The sequence below is a fragment of the Gopherus flavomarginatus genome, chromosome 7 (assembly GCF_025201925.1).
Source record: "Gopherus flavomarginatus isolate rGopFla2 chromosome 7, rGopFla2.mat.asm, whole genome shotgun sequence".
Taxonomy (NCBI): Eukaryota; Metazoa; Chordata; order Testudines; family Testudinidae; genus Gopherus; species Gopherus flavomarginatus.
Genome location: NC_066623.1, coordinates 29919834 through 29939970, shown reverse-complemented (window position 1 = coordinate 29939970; position 20137 = coordinate 29919834). Strand labels below are relative to the sequence as shown.

At 40.7% G+C, this 20137-nt stretch overlaps 1 protein-coding gene across 1 annotated transcript in view; it reads left to right on the top strand.

Moving 5' to 3' along the window:
* The window catches only part of SLIT3 (slit guidance ligand 3), a 789390-nt gene that overhangs the window by 593067 nt on the left and 176186 nt on the right, over nucleotides 1–20137 (top strand). Inside the window, exons 15-18 of the mRNA XM_050962519.1 lie at nucleotides 3490–3640; nucleotides 4618–4692; nucleotides 16054–16197; nucleotides 19211–19354. Coding sequence (XP_050818476.1) covers nucleotides 3490–3640; nucleotides 4618–4692; nucleotides 16054–16197; nucleotides 19211–19354 — 514 coding nt within the window. The remainder of the gene's footprint in view (nucleotides 1–3489; nucleotides 3641–4617; nucleotides 4693–16053; nucleotides 16198–19210; nucleotides 19355–20137) is intronic.

Below are 20137 nucleotides of genomic sequence, written 5' to 3'. Positions count from 1 at the left end.
GTTTGGTTTTCTTGTGTTCTCTGTCACTCTGACTTTCATTAAAGCACTTAGAACTACTTTTTCAGTTTCGTCCATTAATTTTGGGTGGACAATTTGAAACACCTATGTCAAAATTTTAACTAAATGAGTGCTTAAAATGGCATCCAGGTGCTTATATGTGGCCTGATTTCCCAGAAGTGCTGAGCACCCATTGAGAGCTGCTGGGTGTCTGGCATTTCAAAATTTAACAAAGAACCCCTTTTTTAAGAAGTCCTTAAGCCATAGAACTTTAATTTCTCAAGTTGAGGACCAGAAAAAAAGGCACTCCAACTTAATGGACAGTCTTGAAAATTTTGTGCTTAACTTTGTCACCCTTTACCTTTTTGTGAGATAGGAAAAACATGTATCTGCCGTAGGACATTTTGTTGCTTTATCAGCTGTTCGTTGTAACAGTGCTTTTGATATTATTACGTAAAAATTCTATAACAGTAACAGGCACTTCAGTTTAATGCAGTTCCCCAATTTCTGTCTTTGGCAACTCCTTTTTAGAGACAACTTAATTTTTCAATTAATGTTTCAAGTGATGTTTCAATACTGGAAATTACCTTAAAGTTTCATATCATGTTTTACATTCAGGCTAGCTTCACAGATCTTCCAACTGAAATGGTATAAAAATATGAATTAATGGTTAGTCTGAAACAAAATCTTTTGCACTTCTTGGGTAGCTCTTCTCCATGGTTCGCTAAGGTTAATCTTTAGAACAGAGGAAGTAGTATTTGCACATGATCTCTAACTGTGCTTTTTAAATCATACGATATCCACCTAAACCTCTGAGGCAATATGCTGATAAAATATTGCCTGTAGAGATGGGGATACACATTTAACTAGTTCTGCAAGCAGATGGCTGCATTTCACATTAGTTTCCCTGATGGGAATAACTTAATAGAGCAGCCACCTGTCCAAGTGATCTCAAGGCTCTAGTCAAATAGTAAGTTTTATCTAATCTTTGGCAGCTGATTCCTGCTGTCTTTCAGCATAATGGATGACTTTGACTACTTGACGAGGATGTGTGTGTTATTTATCACTTTGACTCCATGCTTTTACAGATAACTCTCCTTTAAATATTTTTTTAAACCCTTTGCTTCCTTTCTCTCCTGCTGAGTTCTGAAGGGTTTTCACCTGTTCCAAGTATGCAGGTGGTAAACTGGTGCCCTGGCTAGATGGGTTTCTAATGGTTGATGCAGCGTAGGTATGAGAGATGTACACAGAGGAAGAATTGGAATTTGAAGTTAGAAATTTACCACGTGACTTTGCTTCTATTAGCTTTTCCAAAAAGGTTGAGAAAAATATGTCTAGAAATTAATATATTACATCCCTTGAAAAATATATGCTCCTTTCTACCTTTTTTCCTAGGTTTTCCACTCCATAACCCATCTCTCATTTGCCCGCAGGACACTGGATATATGTCCAAAGTAGACAGAATGCCTAAATAAACAGCAACAGAGAGTCCTAAATAAACAGTTACTTGCCACCATATTATTGCATTCACAATTATTCTTTCAAGAAATGGATTTATAATGAAAAGTACAAGTGAATTTTTCAGAAGTTAAATTTGATATATTCTCAAAGTAGTTTCTGGTCACTACTTAATTCCTGGGGACTGCTCAATGTGGGTGGTGTAACAACAATTCTGAAGTTCTAGTGGACTCAGATGTAGAGTGCTGTCTGTCGTATGCAGTAGTGTTCACCGGTCATCATTTTAACTTGTGCCCCAGTTATGGGACTTTCAGGAGAGAGTTGGCTGTTATTGCTGTTTTTGTAGTAGGTATTTTTAAAGCACATTAAAACATACAATGGGTTATAGCTGCCTGATGTTTTAAGTGATTTTAAATGAATAAGGAAGTGTCGAGCACAAACGTTTTCAGTTTTAAATATCTCCAAGATCTGTTTCCAGGGCCTTCAGGCTAAAAACAATAGACAGGTCAGACCTTAAATTAATTTAATTTCTCAACAGAATGATGACCTGTCTTTTTGCAGAGCATTCATCACCCTGGTATCTGTACTATACAAAGCAGCATGTTACTTGTTTTCCTTTCTGCACTGTAGTTTTAACCATTGTGTTATAAATTAAATGCAAGTCTGTCTATGGGACTTTAACCTGCTGGTCTGATGATCAAAGTGTTAGAAGTTTGGAGCTACCAACTTTCACTGGATTCCTCTGGTAAGGTTATATGTAACAGGAATTAATAAAATAATGGTACCATTGGATGATTCACTTCTTGTTCTTCTGGATAGCAATCATAGAACAAGTAGTGGTGTTTTTATCAGCCTCAACAGGGAAACTAGAATAAAAATGAGATCAACTCTCAGAAGGCAAATTTCAGCTTGGGTTTTATTTTTCATTATTTTTTTCAGAGTTCTTTAAAAACGAGCTTGTTCAAATCACTCTGAAAAGGGTATTGCCTGTTTGAATTAGTGCTTTTCAACTAAGTATTTTTTGGCAGTGACAAAGACCTTTTACAATTACAATTGGCTTTTGTGGGACCTGAACAAGTTAAACATTTGGTTTGGGTTGTTAAGATCATTTGAGCAAACAAATGTTTCCAAAGAAGTTTTTGGTGGTTCCATAATGAAATATGAAGTGAGCAGGCAAGTATTGCATGACTAGATCTGTCCTGGCAACCCTTGGATTTACATACACGTTTATTAATACTTTTGGCTCCAGAAGCATAGAGATCAAGTTTCAAACCCCTTATTATTAATAAAAAAAAAGCTGAAAAGTACTGAGTAGTTCATTGAACCTAATTGGAAAAGCATTTCATTAGAATGGGTCAAAAACCTTGTCAAAGAGGTCTGGCAATTACAATATAATGACATGTTAGAGAGTGATTCTCTCTAAGTATAGTCTGTCCTTACCTTGATTAAAATGAACATGATTTAAACGGCTGTTATTTTCAACTGCTTTTTGTTTAATGTAGTTAGTCAAGATATCTAATTGTTGCAAAATTGATCAGGCTCGCTTATGCTACGTTAATAGCTAGTAAAAGAATTCTTTCTGAACACCCTTGTTTAAAATGACTCCTTCACTTGAACACACCATCTTTCTTGCTGACATCATTATTGCACCCTGATGCAAGAGTGAAGTGCACATGGGCAAACCTGACTGCAGCGAGGCTCTGTGTGTGCAGGCCTGTGGATGGACCCCAAAGGGATAATTAGACAAGATTAAGAAAAAGATGTTTTAAAAGGGAGGCCTATAAGACTATGAAATAATCTCCTAAGGGAAGAAGGAAAGAGACAGGAGCCCATCCTCTCGAGTCATTTGAAAAAAGAGCTGGACAAAACACCTTGGAATGTAATGTAGGGAGCAGCTCTGCACTGGCTGGGGGAGTCTGGGGGGAGTGAATAGGGGTGATGGAGAAGGAACTGAGGAGTCTCCTTTCAGTCTCTGATTTCTGCGATTGTTAATTGTCAGGCTGTTTACCTGGATACATTTCCATTTCCCTGCAGGTTCAGAGGATTACAGAAGTAAGTTCACTGGGGAGTGCTTCATGGACCTTGTCTGTCCTGAAAAGTGTCGCTGCGAAGGAACAATTGTAGACTGTTCCAATCAAAAACTCACCCGCTTACCAAGTCACCTTCCTGAATATGCTACCGATCTGTAAGTGGCATGCCTTCCAGAGGTGGTTGTGGTGAATGCTGACATTCTGAACATCCTTTGCCCATTTTTCCTCTCTCTCTTTTTTTTTAAACAGCTTGTTTATTGGACCTTTCAAAATGCAATGCTGCTAATTAAAAAAAGGGGGAGTGGGGTATCCTTTGGCCTAAATCTTTGTGTAAGGTTCTTAAACAGTTCATTCGTTCCACCTTAGAACTGTCTGCACACATTAAACTGCGAAGAGACTCTGTATATAAAAGAGCTAATATGTTCTATGTATGCTTTCTACTTTTGGGGATCCATTCAGATGAAAGATAAATTATCCAATTTAATTGAGTATAAGACAATATTGGATATAACATAGTATCTTCAGGATTTGGTCCTCTTATAGTGCTTATGTCCTCTTTAAATCTTTCCATGTATTTAAGGTATTTTATTTATTTCCACTTAATGAAAAGAAAAGGAAAGAAATGAAATGAAAAAATGCTGAGCCACATCTGAATCCTTTGGTGCATAGTAAAGTGTGCACACAGCAAAATTAAACTAAATGTAACCAGGTACAAATTCAATCAGGGCAATAGAGCCTCCCATCCAAGCCCTCTGCCCGGCCTAATAGCTCTTGTTAATGAATGGTCTTTGCAGTACTTCTGAGGATCAACAGGCATGGGCTATTTCAGACCGAAACATGGGAAGCAAATTTCAGATCTAAGGGGTTGTATAGAAAATGCTGTGCAAGCCACTCCCTCTCATTTGCACAGAACTTTCTATACAGTAACTTTTATACGTTTTTTGTCTGTAACACCTTCTATTGTATGGAGCTCAAATAGGTGGTGGATAGAGGCTTGGCAGGAAATTATGGTGAGATCCTTCTTTTGGTTTAACAAAGGTCATCATTTTCTGTGTAACAATCTTGTACACCATAGAGACACATCTACAGAGATCCATGAAGCGTTAAGTGCTGTTTTGTTTGTTCCCCCCAGCCGTCTAAATGACAATGATATCTCAGTTATAGAAGCTACTGGAGTCTTCAAGAAACTGCCCAGTCTAAGGAAAATGTAAGTTCAAGTTCCTATCTCATAAGTATCCATATGTAATATAATCCCTGATACCTTGTACTGTGAGGAAAGGGAGGAGTCCCATTTAGACAGTTCCATACTGCAATAGTAGAATGTCTTCTATTTTTTCCATTTAAATGTAAGTGAATTTAGTGGATAAGGTGTCAGATTGACAGCCCTGGAAGGCAAAGTCCTCAGTTTAGCCACAGACTAGGTACGGGACAGGCAATGGCACCACAAGCTTCCCATGTTGCCCCAAGTACGTCAACCCTTACTTCCGAAGATATGTTTGCAGGGTTGCTGTAGCTGTGTTGATCCCACGTGAGAGAGACAAGGTGGGTGAGGTAATATATTTTATTGAACCACCTTCTGTTGGTGAAAGAGTGGCTTTTGAGTTCTGCAAGCTCTGTGGAGTTTGAAAGCTTGTCTCTGTCACCAATAGAAATTGGTCCAATAAAAGATGTTACCTCGCCCACCTTGTCTTTCTCAAGATATGACCAGTAGAGAGGACAAAGGAGTTCAGCCTTCATGCCAGTTTTGTCCTCTACCTCTTACCTGAGACTGTCAACAAGGTATTAATTAGTCTGTTGATTTTTGTCGTGTGGACACATGCCTGCTCACAACTTCTATATCACACATAGGCCACTAAGCAGCATTGTAGTATCAGATATTCTAAACAGAAAATATTGTAATGGGAAGTAAATGAGCTCAACTTCTTGCATTCACTAATCTTCTGTAGAGAAGAAGAAAGCTGCTGCCTTTGACATGCATGGTTCTATAGCCCTTTATCAATCCTATGCATCGTTCTGTCCCTATGGAGTGTGCACATTTGAATAAGTCATATTTTGGGTGATTCAGTAATATGAGATCTCTCCTGATAAATATTCTGCTGCAAGTATTAATGGCTTCAAATGTGCGCATTGAAGCTCTATTATAAAAAGATTTTTATAGACTCTATTTAAATTTATCTCAGAAAGTGGCTCTTATCAGACATTATTATTGAACTCTCTTGCCCTCACCCAAATCTACTGAGCAAAATTACATCGGTCAGTCAAACCAAGTTTAGGAAGACCAACCAACCACACTTCCTCTCCCTAACACACATTCTTTTCACTGCCACATGTTACTAAACATCTGGAATCTTCTGGCAGATTCAAGTCATGCAAGATCTCAGGATCTGACACACAGGCCTGGTGTGGATCGTTTTTGTCAATTTGAAGGCTGCCAAAGTTTCAAATGCTGTTTATTTTAGATCCTGCATCTCAGAGCTGAAAGAGAACATAGGAGTTAGTCATATCTGTAAGCCTAGAACACCATGAAAGGTACCATGAAGAAGGCATGTTGGTGTTTTTTAGTAAATGTTGGTGACATTTTCACAAAGCCCTGTTGCCTGTAGACGTCATAGTATGTGGTTACATAAAGTCACTAGCACTACAAAAATAAATAAGTATATACAACTGCAAAAAAAAAATCTCACATGATCATGTTTTAGTTGGAAATAAGAGATGTGATAGTTGGGATCATTTCCTTGATTTCATTTGACACATAAAATAGACAGATTGAGCAGCTGTCCTTCTTGTGCCTATAGATCTATAAGGAGTTGGGGCATTTTGACAAGGCAGCATTGCTATTCATAAATGCAGCATGAAACAGTCATGTGTTTTAAGAGCTTGTTTCCTACAAAGCAATAAATCTTCAGTGCTTTATTCTTGGCAGAAGATAAGAATGTAAGATTACAGGTGCAGTTCAGATGTCCGGATTCTGACAATGAAAGGTTTGGCAAGGAGAGGTAATTGTGCCCTGAAGTTCTTAATAAAGCATTGCCTCATATAGATTTTCAGTAGCAGCCTCCAAGAAGAGAATTCTCTAGCCATGCAGGTTAGCTGGGCTTCATTTTTTCCTGCCCTAGCTGAAGACCCTTTAGTGAAAGAGTTGTCCCACATGACATGCTGGGACTTTAGAAAAAGGTATTGGAGAACATTGACTTCTTTAAAACAGTTTAAGCTAGTTAAGCTGAAAAGCGTGCATCAAACTTGATTATGCCACCACTTCCCATTGTTTGAAACACTATAGATACACACTTTCATAAAATGGCTTTAGAAGCATCCATAAAGCAATTGAGCCTCCAGAAAAATAGCTCCCCTGTATGTCATTGCTTGCCCTTTACCAATGCCCTTTTACTAAGTGTTAAGCTGCTTCAGTGAGTAGTACAATGGGCTTACTTAGCAGTGTCTGTGCCAGGGAAACACTGGTAAATGGGGTTGCAGATGGTTCTAATACAGCTGCTTATTGTGTACGGCAGGGAACGTGATGGAAAAAATGTTGGTTAAGCCTTACAGCCATCTATTGCTGCCACTTTTTTATATAAAAGGAGCAAGAGAATTGGATCAAGCCCCCTTTTTTTCAGTGTGAGTGTGGAATGCAGACTGATTTCATCACCATTTTAGGGACATCCTTGAGAGGGTCTTTACTACATTCATTTCTAAGCACCACATGACAGGTGTTACGTGTGTCATGAGCTTTTCTATGGCACTCATCACTGTAGTATCTGAGTGCTTCACAAACAGTGAATTTACTGTCACAACACCCCTGTGGGATGGTGTGGGGGGAAGACCTTACTCTGATCCCCATTTTACAGATGGGGAACTGAAGGACAGGAAGATTAAAATCAGAAGTTCCCACTCATTTTGGATGCCAAATTTGAGACACCTGGGACTCAGTTTTTCAGAATACTTAGCATTATGTGGCACATTTTTATGTTCAAAGCACAGCTCTCGTTGACTTCAGTTGCTCAGCACTTCTACAGATCAGACCCCAGGGACTCAGGTCAGTCACCCAGAAAATAAAGCCCACACAATTAGTGACCATCTGTGAGAAGTGATTTGCTTAATATCACTTAGGAACTCTTTGTCAGAGGCAGGACTAGACTCCAGTTCTTCAGGGCCACATTCAACTGCCTTCGCCATGAAACTGTCCTTCCTCTTCTTGCAATCCCCTGCCTCATTCACTACACAGCTTCCAATGTCTGCAACAAATGAGGCTGAGGGGCTTATACACAACAGCCTTCTTTACTACATACCCCTGATTCACCCCCAGTGCAGGTCCAGATCCTTGTCCTCAGTCTCCACTCACCAGATCCCCATCCAGTGTGTCTCTTTCCCCACCAGGGCCTCCAGTCATGCCCACTCTGGCCCAAAATCCTTCCTCAGGCTCCTCAGCGTATCTGTTTCCCTCCTCCTGGCTCCTTGTCCCAGTGTCCTTGTCCAGCCAGTCCCAGTCTCCCCCACACCCCAACTTTCAGTATAAGTTTCCTTCTCTCAACCCCCGCAACTCTAAGTTTCCCCCAACAGGTCTGGCTCTTATCCCCTCTTTGTTCAAATCATGCAGATTCCTTCTCCACACCGCCAAGGCCAAGCAGAGGAGGCACAGAAAGCACAGGAGAGAGAGAGAGAGTCTCCCTGCTCACAGTCCAGGTGCCTGGACCCAGACCCTTCTCTGGCATAGCTCTCCAGAGCTGCAACTTCAGGGCAAGTCCTGCTCAGCCTTGGGCTGGAGCATGCCCGTTATGGACAGAATTTTTGGGGACTTTAACACTAAAATCTCAAGACTCTTGGCAGTATATGCAACCTGCAGTTTTTCATAGGCTTATAACTTGGCGAAATTTGGGGAGATTTTCACAGGAATGGCATAAAGTGTGTCTCTATGAACTCATCTCATCTACATGTGGTTCGACATGTAGGGTAGATATAGCTGCATGCCGCAGTGAAAGGCAAGCTGCATCCATACTCACGGTGGTGTGTAGCTAAGTGCAGCGTGGAAGACTCCAGCGGGGATGAGGCAGCAAGGAAAAGTTCTGGCCAGAGCCTTTCCTAGCTGCCTGAATCTTTCACTATAGGGGGGCCAATGTCCAGCAAAGGGGAAGCAGCAAGACACAACAGTGCTAAAAATAGCAGTGTAGATGTGGGTGGCGCTGTTTGGGCATGTAGAGAGCCATGCACGATGTATACCATAGGATTCAGGCATGTCGGGCACTCTGCTCTACTCTCCTAAGCAATACCTCACCGTCTCTGTTGCTGTTTATGCCCATGATAGCTGGGTGTGCAGTATTGGTACTCTGCACACCACTGTATGTGTAGACCTACTCTGACACAAAGGCCAAATTTCAAATCCCTAGGGAGACTTGATTTTTTCAAAGGTCAGCCTGAGGCAGACACTCAGCATGGAAAATATCTGCCCAAATGGCAAGAGTTTGAAAAAGTTACAAGCAACTGAAAACAGAGTCTCATAATGGCACGTGTCAGGCAAGGTTCATAGGCAACAGCCTGGCCTATGATATACAATAACATCCAGTGGTTAAAATAAATTGAAAATATTCCTTCTAGGCTGACTCTTAATGTATGAAATTACAGCCTAGGAGTAAACTGATTTTACATGTTATAGGGCTGCAAATGAAATTAAATCCTTGGTACAGAAACTCTAAAGGTCACTACCCCATAATATCAAGGTAGGCAGCCTTTTATTTAGAAACTAAACCCACTAAAATGATTTTTTTTAAATGAACTGATTTTTAAAAGGGCAGAACTTCTGTGCCTATCAATTTTTTCCTGATTAACTTCAGTAATTAAGTATATAATCCCATATATAGGGTGGAACAGTCTATAGCAGTGATTCCCAAACTTCTTCCGCCGCTTGTGCAGGGAAAGCCTGTGGTGGGCTGGGCCGGTTTGTGAACCTGCCGCGTCTGCAGGTGCAGCCAATCGCAGCTCCCAGTGGCTGTGGTTCGCTGCTCCAGGCCAATAGGAGCTGCTGGAAGTGGCGGCCAGTATGTCTCTCGGCCCGCGTCACTTCCAGCAACTCCCATTGGCCTGGAGCAGCGAACCACGACCACTGGTAGCCGCGATCGGCCAAACCTGCGGATATGGCAGGTAAGCAAACCAGCCCGGCCCGCCAGGGGCTTTCCCTGCACAAGTGGCAGAACAAGTTTGGCAACTACTGGTCTATAGTATTAGCAGAATGCTAGACATACCTATATTTTATACTGTCTCAGACCACAGCAATTCTCTTGGTTTCCTAGCTGATGCTGCAGAATGGATGCAAAACAGCAGCTGGAATCTCAGGAATAATTACTTATGGGTAAGGGAAAATGTCTATAGAATCACTTGATCGGTGGCTTCCCTTGTTCCAAGTGTGCCAATAGGGTTTGCAGTATGGGTCATTTTTGAACATAAATCTCAAATGTCACCCATGGCCAAGAGTGGCTTTTCTTCTTTAAAATATTCCTAAATTGCCATCCTTTCTTCAAAACACTGACCTTGCCCTGGCAACCCATGTCTTTGTTTCCTCTACCAAGAGTTACTGTAATGGACTTTATTTGATACGCACCAGATAGATAGACAGATATTGAGCATGTTGTAGAATCTAGCAGCCTGAGTGCACCTGAGTTTTTCCTTTATTTCCTCAATCTGCACTCTCCGGTTGATAGTGGATTGCAGTGTTTATTCTAATAATTAAAGCCTTAAAGAGCAGTTCTGCTCTGAAAACAACTCACTCTATCATTAGTTTTGTGAGTTCTATCTTCACTGTGGCCCAGTGATCCCAAATCAAAATTGCTCAGTTGTCTTCAGTATGGCTCAAACACTAAAAAAGGTCTTTCCTCCATAAGAATGACTAATGTGCTTTTTGTACTCAAACCCTCTTCTCCTACCAACTTAAAAAGATATTATAAAACCCTTGGGGAAAGAATCAACCTAAAACCAAGAAAAAGCAATTGAAATAGTTAAAAATTTAACTCCTAACACAAACAGCATTTTTACCCTGAAACAGGAGAAGTTCCAGAGACTCCATATATTCCACTAGGGGCTATGCTGTTATTGATTTTATGTGGAAAGTGCTTACATACTACAGTGATGACTAGCAGGATAAAGCCCTAAAAGAGAATTTAACCCAGCAATTAGCACAGGATAAACAATTCTGTTGATGTATGACCCAGAATAGAATCCATCTTCCTTTCCCATAGCTGTGTTAACACTGCATGACCAACGGGTATAACACTATTTTAAACTTTAGCCACTAATGTAAAAAGATAAGACTCTGAGCAGTAGCCCTCTAAAAATGGCACTTCTATAACAAAATAGATCTGCCTTCTGTGTGTTCAGAGACACACTTTGATATAGGCCCAGTCTTCCAAGAGACTCCTTTTTTCCTCCTCCTCCCAAGATATGGATGTGGGTTTAAACTTTACCAACAGGTTAGAGAGCAAAGTCTTTAACAATGACCAGGCTTTGTAGGTGTTCCCCTTTGATTCATGCCTATGCATTAAGTGCTTATAGACATGCCTCAGGACCCATTTGCTTTTCAGCTGTCCATGCATTTTTGGTGGATTTTATTGCATTGTAGCAATGGGATGTCAGTGGTTATCACTGTTTTGTAAAAACAGCCAAATTAACCAGAGCTCTGTAGATGCAGAATATTGATCCTGCTAGTCTTTGTGCCTGACTATTGCACCCCAGCACAAGTGCTGGTGGAGGTCTACCTGTGAACAGAAATGAGATTTAGAGCCCTAGGTTTAGTATACAGCAGTGGTAATTAGTGGTATCAAGCCCTCTGTGATCTTTCTCTCATATGCACAAGTGCAAAGCTTAAAAATAAAAGGGACAGTGTTTAGGCAGAGAATGGATGTGTCTGTGGAGTCCTGGCCTGAAGTGATCTTCATAGTAATGAAGCCCTTATCCATGCCTCGCTCCTGCAATTGCGAGGCAGGATTAAGCTGGCAGCTACACAGTGGACACTCATCAACACAGGTCTGGGTTCCACTGTGCTCCCTAGTCCCCTCATTTTTAACCTTACATGTAACACTATGCGCCAGGGTTGTGCTGGATAAAACACTCATTATAATACTGGGTGGTAAAGTGACTCTTACCTTTAACAATAACAAAGGAAATCTCCCCTCAAGCTATGTGAGGTACATTTATGCACCCCCTTTCCACAGTATCTGAGCACCTCACAATCTTTGTGTATTTATGCCCATTTGAACTCCCATAGTACAGCGCAGTAGCCTAACCTATTTGTAAGGAGAGGCAATGGCAGCAGCTTTCTCCACTAAAAATGGCACATGTGCGGGCAGTTTTCACTTTGGAGTCTTCGTCTGTTCTGTCAATAAGCCATGTATTTAAATGGTCCCAAAGGATTCACTGACCCCTCCCTGAATCTGGGAATCAAATGTGTCCAATTTTTAAGAAGTCTCTTGGTACTAATTTACATGATAGCTCATCATGGATACAATAAAGCCATTACAGGGTCTGTCTAATAAAGTTGTGCTGTATGCATTTTTGAAAAAGACCCCAATTATTATGCTCCCATTCTGAAGTGGATGCATGGGGGAATGTATCTTCACTTTCTAGAGCTGTCCCAGATATTTATAAGGGGGTGAGGGATGTAAGTCAGAGCCAATATAGGCACAGGAAAGTGGACTGTGACTTTTCTGAGGTCAGCCGCATGTCAGTGTCAGAGCTGGGAACAGAACTCTTAACCTGAAACCTCATGTTCTAGCTACAAGACCACATTCTCTCCTGAAAAGTAGGTTTCAGACTTTGAAATCCAATTCACAGTTTGTTTGGATTTTTTTTTTCAAAAGCAAGAAGGGTGCTGGATTGTTTGGACTCAAGGATTTTTATTTTAAGTCCAGGATGGATATATCATGGCAAAGGTGATGAGTAGAGCTGGTGTGGAATTTTTTTACAAAATGGGGTTTAGTCAGAAAATGCTGACTTGCCAAACTCAAAACTTTTTGCAAGAAGGGATTGGCTTGATGAAATTTTCACTGAGAGAGGTTTCCTCACGTCCAAGATGGAATTTCTGGTCATGACAAGAAAGAAAGAAACAAAGGCCATAGGATAGCCTGGTGGCTAAGGCATTCACCTGGGATGTAGACTTGGTTTCCAAGACTTTGCTACAAATGAAGCAGAACTGGGATTTGAACTGGGTCACTCGCATCCTGGATGAGTACAGTAACCCCCAGGCTATTGGCTCATATGCCCATGTGTCTCTCTCGCTCTAATATTTGGGACGTTTCTGAAGGTTTCGGTTTCCTCCCACTGTGAAGCAGGGAAGATTTTCTGAAATTTCAAATATTTTTGTGGGATGGGAAAACTATTTCCTGTCCAGCTCTAGTGGTGGGTAAGCCTACCCTTTGGTTTTCTGTGTCTCTGGACTAGCTTGAATTATGGTTCTCTGTGTTTCTGAAACTTCCTTTGCTCTGAATTAATATGTCTAGGTAATACAGGATCAAATCTAGCTGAGGTTGGTAGTAACCAAAAGTTAATAATTGGGGTATGTCAAGGAGTTGGAGGCCTGACTTCAGAAGACAGATATTCACGTCTCTGAACTGTCTGTGCCCCACCAGCAGTCCCAGCAGAAGGACCAATGGGCAGGGAGCCAGGAGGAGAGGCTGTATGGAAGGGTCAAGGTGCACCAGTAGGGCTGCATGAAGAAACCTATACTACTGCCACTTGTAGTATGACCCACTCACTAGATAGAGATTAGCCCAGCATCATTCGCCCCAACAAATTCACTTAAAAGGAAACTCATGTATCTCTGTAAAACAAATCCAGAGTAACAGATGGAAAATAGGATTGAGCTGGAAGGTTGCCAAGACTGATCTAATATTATTTCAAAGCACTTGTTTCAAGTATGATTTGGGATGGAATCTCAGCATTCCTGAAGGACACGGCTTGTAATGTTTGAAGTAGTAAAAGTCTGCTGTGAAGTCAGAGTTTTTTCAGAAGTTTATTCCAGATGGAAACATGCCATTTTCACTATAAATTTACATTGTCACCTCTGAAAATGGTAACCTGTTTTTTGTCCAAATTATAAGACAAGAAGAGTTAAAGTTTTGCTGATTTTTTTCCTCACCATTTTGCCATCAGGGAGAATCTTTTTACGCAGCTTGAATGTGAAAAGTCCCTTATTTCCAAGGTCTAGGATTCTTTCAAAATTTCAGTCAGGCTTTAGGGACGTCTTCACATAATGGTAGATTTGTACAGGACAGTTGCTGTCAGCTACCCATCTCTTTTTTTATATTCTAATGGAGAGGAAATGGGTTCAGGAAGAAAAATAAGGGAATCGATCTTGGTGAGACATCTACTTTGACTATGATCCCAGCAGGATTGCAGAACAGTCTTGTCTCCATTTACTGTTGTAAGCCAGGTCTTTCCTCACCCCTACTGTTTGGTTTAGCTTGTGCTATTTAATATTGAATTTTAAGATCTTCAAGGCAGGGGATATATTTTTGTCTATTCTATAAAACACCTAGCATGTTTTTGGACACTTAAAAAGTAGTGATGTGCTGCTGGTGAAAGGAGCAGAGTTCAATAACCCAGATGGTTGAAGTCCCATTTCTACTCTGTGCATCTTCTGACAGTGAAAGGTGCAAGCTTTGACAGAGTGTCAACTAATATGCCTTATTCCTGACCTGATTGGTGTGTCCAATTTGTAGAGTGAGAAGATAAGGCCTTCTCCAGTCTCTGGCCAGCCTACTAAGAGTGTTTGGTTTTTGCAACATGAGTATATGTCCTCTAGGAAGTGGATTACAACCACTCTTTCACATGGATGACCAAACAACCTTCAGATAGTAATGAAACCTAATCATTACAAGTGCAGGTTGGATTATTAATGGTGAACTACAGGTCAAAGATGTATGAATTACCAGTCAGAGAACAAAACTGCAAATATGCATCACTCCATGGTCACCACCAGGGAAAGAAAGTCGTTGTGAGCAATAGGAGAAGGAACATAATGTATGGATTCAAAACAGACACAAAAGAGATACTGAGCTATAAACTTTCATCAGACAACAGTTCAGCCCCAAATTAAATTCATATGTCATAATATCCATACTAGGTTGGCTTTGACACTGAACATAAACTCTTGTCTTCACATCATAGACGAAAGTACAAAGCACAAGAAACTTTTTGAACCCCTCCCTCCCCCCCCAAAAAAGGTATATATATTTTTGTAATTTTTTTCCTCCTTATAGTTGGCATTCTTTCCCCTCCTTGCTGGCTGCAGAACGCTCAAGAGGTGATGGGTCACATGCTGTATGGCCCAGTATCTGACAGTTTTTCAGGAGACATAAACCAGCTTACCAGAGTTTACCACATGAAACCCATCTCCAGTCTACAAAGTTCCTTTCATTCAGGGACAAGTTCTGCAAAGAGCAAGCCCCACAGTGTTTGTTTGCATCTAAGGCCAGAGTTGTACTGCTGCCATGTGTTCCATTAACTTTTATCCTAATCAAACTGTCCATTCTTCAGAAAAGCATGGCCCAGGCACAAGTCCAATGCCTTCTTGTTTGCTTGTTTTCCCTCATTTAGGCACATATTCTGAATCCCTTACTCGTGTTGAATAGCAATGGGACCACTTCTGCAACAGGGTGCTTCTCAGTATGAGTATCAGTGTCAGAGTCTGGCCTTTAGACAGTACGCTTTTTGGAGAACGGAAATGTGTTTTATGCATGGCCCTATACTTCAGAGCCTTATTACAAAGAATAGTGCTTACTATTATGAGCAGTAACTCTCAAGTCAATAGGATTATTCAGAGTAGCATGCACCGAGCCTCATAGTGAATGTTTACAGGGTTGAGCCCTAAGGTTCTGAAGAACTTAAGGCATAATTTCATAAATAAGAGTAGCCTATTTTAATAAATCTCTAACAGCATTTTATCAAATGGAAGTTTTCAGTCCATTTGGCTTTTTCACATTCAGCCCAGGTTTCATTTCAGGTTTAAACCATTTTGTAGTTTAATTATGTTGTACATTTACATTCATCATTCCCTTTGCATCTGACTTTGTTTCTCCACTTCATTATTGCTTACACGTTTAAAGCCAGTGTGGTGTTTGGTACACAAGTAAAGGTGGTCCCTATCTCAGGGTTATGTGCTCTGCTCCCTATGGTTAGATGAGGCTTGCAGGAAAACCAGTCCAGTAAAACCACTTAAGCAGGTGTTTAACTATATGTACAAGTAGTGTGCCAGAATGCTCTGCACCTTGCAGGATCGAGCCCATTAAGAGCCTGATTCAGACCAGATGTAACAGGGTGCAGTTCCTTTGACTTTGGTCTCACATGCTTACCTCAGTTTTGCCTCCTATCCTGGTATGATTGTGTTTGTGATAAATGTTGTGAAAGGGGAGCTGTTTGTATGTTATGATTTCAAACTGCTGTTTGCCCTAAGTTACAGATTGAAAACCTGGCTGGATATTTTCTGCAAAGCACGTAGCCTTCATTAAGCCTCTCTGTCTCTTGTGCTGACAAATGTTTGGAACAGGACAGTAATCTTTTTCCTATTACCTTTGCTTTCCCCCACCAGAAACCTGAATAACAATAAGATCAAGGAGATCCGAGAAGGTGCCTTTGATGGGGCAACAGGGGTGCAGGAACTGATGCTGACGGGGAATCAGCTGGAATCTGTGCAAGGGCGAATGTTTAGAGGCCTCACAGGACTCAAGACAATGTAAGTGTGAAACCTATGTCCAACTGAAAAGTATGGCTGCTTGTTTGGGAGAGCTTGGTTACAGCCATACCTAATTACACCACAGTTATTAGACAGTAAATTCTTTGGGGCAGGGAGTGAGTCTTACTGTGTTCACAGAGCACTGTGTATTTTTATGGTGCTCTGCGAGTGATAAGGTATCTGCTGTTTCTTTATAAACTGATTTTCAAGAATTAGTAAATTGACAGTGGAGCTGTCTTGGGCCAAAGCTGAGTGGATTTAATCATTTAGCTGTTTTAGTTAGAATTAATTAAGATCCTTTCTAAAATGTGACTTTTAAAATTCGCTTTGGTTTAATTCACTGTGGCATTATCTGTAATTATGTCAGAGATAATGGTGATTGTATAACGCAATATGGTCTCATGGTGAACACACTGTACTAGATTCCAGGATATTAAGGTTTAAATTCCCAGCTCTGCCACAGACTTCCCATGTGGCCTTTTGCAAGCCACTTAATATCTCTGTTTTTTAAGTTTCCAATCTCTCATAAGTGTTAAGGATAAATTCTTTAATGCATGTGAGGTTCCTACAGTGATGGGGTCACATAAATGCCTAGACATATAGACAAACAGCGGACACTGGAAAATGGATCATAGTTTGCTTCTGCTCCATACACCAGAGATAAAGCTTCCAGTAAAATCAGAAAGAATGATGGCATGTGATTGACCGCTTGACAGATATCCTGTTTGCATAATCTCTCTGTTCTAGGAGGACAGAACATCTGAGCAATGTGACTTCCCCCTGCAATTGGCTCCAAAATACCAAGTGGAATTTTAAAAAAGCTCAGTTTAGTCACAGCAACAAGTGTTTCTTAGTTTGCCAAGTATCATAGTGCCAAACCCTTCAGTCCTACACAAGCAAAACAACCCTGACATGACTTGGAGGTTTGCCTGAGTGAGGACCTCACAACTTGGCCCGTAGAGACAAAAACTGGAGAACTTTTCCTTCGCTATTTCTTCAGCTTTTGCTTTTTTTTGGCTTAGTCTATCTGGTGTGTGTGTTTTACTGAGAAACTTTTAAATACTGTTTGTGGATACTAAATTAACTTTTTATGCTATGAAAGCAGCCCATGGCAGGGCTCCCAAACAAAATAAGTATTTTTTCATAGAAAGATATTTAGCATTTGCGCTATGCTGCTGACCTGACCTGCATTTCCCCCAAGCTGCTAAAGCAGTCTAAATATACACAGCATGAAATGAAAATCTGTAAGTATAAGTTTTCCTTCAGAAAGGGCACCCGGTGTGTGGTAGAGAATCCAGAGTTGGCTTCAGAGACTATATTTGGATCTATAAACCTGCATTCTTTGAGCATAAAAACTATAGCCTTAAACCAAAAGGCCATGTTGGACAGAGGCATGCATTGATTTTGAAAAACCTGTGTGCTTCTATAAATGTATTAAATAGTTATAGAGATCGACGGGCATTTATAAACCAGCCTAGCTATGTAAAGTTACCATCTAAAACATATAGAATCCAAAAAAAACGTCATTCTGACATAACTTCAATATAATGTATTTCCAGAATTGACCTAATGCAACCAGGGCCTTAGACACCCCCTTCTTTTATAATAGAATGTTCCTTCCAGAGTTTATGGCATAAATGGAACCATTGCATGAAGGGACAAGTTCCCTCCAACTTTTGGTGTCCTGTTAACATCTCTTGTCATGTGCTTTTTGGTCTCCCCATTTTTTAACATGCTCTATTTAACCACTGCTTACGGCACTAGGACCCATCTGTTTATATTATAGGTGTCTGAGGTGATAACTGGATTTGGAAGTTTATCCACTTAAAACTTAGTGTCAGGTCATGGCCTTTCACACCAAAATGCCTGATTACAATGTAAATATCTATACTTGTTTTGCTAAATCTAATCTCTCTCAGGCAATGGTAAAGTACCCCCTATCAATGTAGTATCCCTGTCTAGCTGGCTGGTATCAGTGTGGGATGTGACAACAGGGTATACTGAACTCAGTGCAGACTGCCTGGATTTCAGAGCAGAGAATTATTTCCCCTTTAGTTTACATGCTTAGATTATTGGAGTGGGAGCACATGATCGCATGTGTTTTGGGACCTTCTGGTGGTATGCTTTAGATACTGAACAATATTTAATCTGAAGATGAATAGTGACATTAATGTACCACTACAGTCTTTTATATGAAATGTGACACATACTTCTTGAATAGCTCTAAAGCCTTTGTGGCTATGAAGCAAAATTAGATATTACTGTATTTCAATTCAGTTAGGCTTTACCATCAAATTCATTGTTACCATAACAACTCACAGCAATGTATGTTCATCTGGTACGAGCGTTGAGCAAAGAGGCATTCTATGGGGTCATAACTTTTTTTCCCCTCTGACTGCTATAGGAAAGTTAATGATGATAATAAGCTTTCAGAGCTGGTTTTGGTGTGGCAATCTTTTCCTATACCATACATAAGCTTCCACTGTTGTTGTCTCCTTTCATACTGTTTAAATCCAAATTTTAAAAAGCTATTTAGGATAGTCATTTTGTTAAAGCAATGTAAGTATTGTTATGCTCAGAGGGTAGCCAGAGTCCATATCAGGTGGCCTCAGAAATCCATTTTAGATTACTCCCATACTCAGTAAATCATTAGACTTTTAAAGCTGACTGCATGTCTGATGCTAGTGAAGGTTTTTGGTTCCACTGTAATTTCTAGCTGCAGAGTGTCCACCACTCTTTAATGCCATGCGTGAACAAGTATAGTAATGGAGTTTGAGATTCATAATGGTACACTTTTGAGGTGAGAAGGACCCTTTGGTAGCTATTTGTATTCTTGATAGTCAAAACAGAATAGGGTCTGATGCTCATTTAGCATCAGTCACTGTCCTGTATTACAACAGATGAATGTTAGAAATGGCATTTGTGGACCCCTGCCTTTAGATTAGGCCACCACCGCCACCACCTTCGCTACAGTCTCCAGAAGTATTCTAATTCCATGTCTGAATCTTTTCAGGATGCTGAGGAGCAACTTAATCAGCTGTGTGAACAATGACACCTTCACAGGACTAAGCTCAGTAAGGTTGCTCTCTCTCTACGACAATCGCATCACCACCATCACTCCTGGAGCTTTCAATACACTTGTCTCTTTGTCCACGATGTAAGTAATCCTTTTATTTTTTTTTGATGGTGCCACTGTCTATGACTGCCTGGGCTGGGGCGGGAGAGAGGGGTCCATTGCAGCCTGGCATTCAGGTTTGGCCCGGCCACTGCAGGCTCAAATCAGCACAAGGACCCACCGCGCCAGGTTGCAACACCAGAAGGGGGAAGCTGGGCCCAGCTCCATGGGACAAGGGCCACCAGTACAGGGTGCATGTGGAGTGGGCTTACTCTTCCTACCACCCCACCATTGGAGCCTTAGATGCTGGGCAGGGACGGGTGGGCGCTTCAGTTTCAGATTTTGGCCCTGACCCTGAACACCTCTGTGTGGTCCTGCTATTGTCCCATACTTTAAGAGAATTTGTTAGTTGTGAAATCAAAGTGTTTTGAGTATTCAGATGGAGAGAACCATCTGAACCATCTTCATTTATTTTTAATTCACTGAAATTGAACGTTGGAGAATTTAGAACTTCTGCGACTGCTTTAGAGTTTCCGTGCTCAGTTTCAGTGTGGACAGACAGAGGGCAGAGAAAAGGGGGTTTTTTGTTGGTTGGTTGGTTGGTTGGTTGTTTTTTTTTTCAATTTAATCAAAAAACCTAAATGTCAAAAAACTTGTTCTATAAAATGAATATCTAAACCTAAAAGGAAGGGGAGCTCAGTTCCCATTGGAATTTGCAAATCCCAGCCTAAACATTTGCAAAGGGTTTTCAAGGTTTTTCTATAGTATTTCTGACTTTTCTTATATATTTTCTGGGTTCCTTTCTTAGTGTATCTATTTTCATAC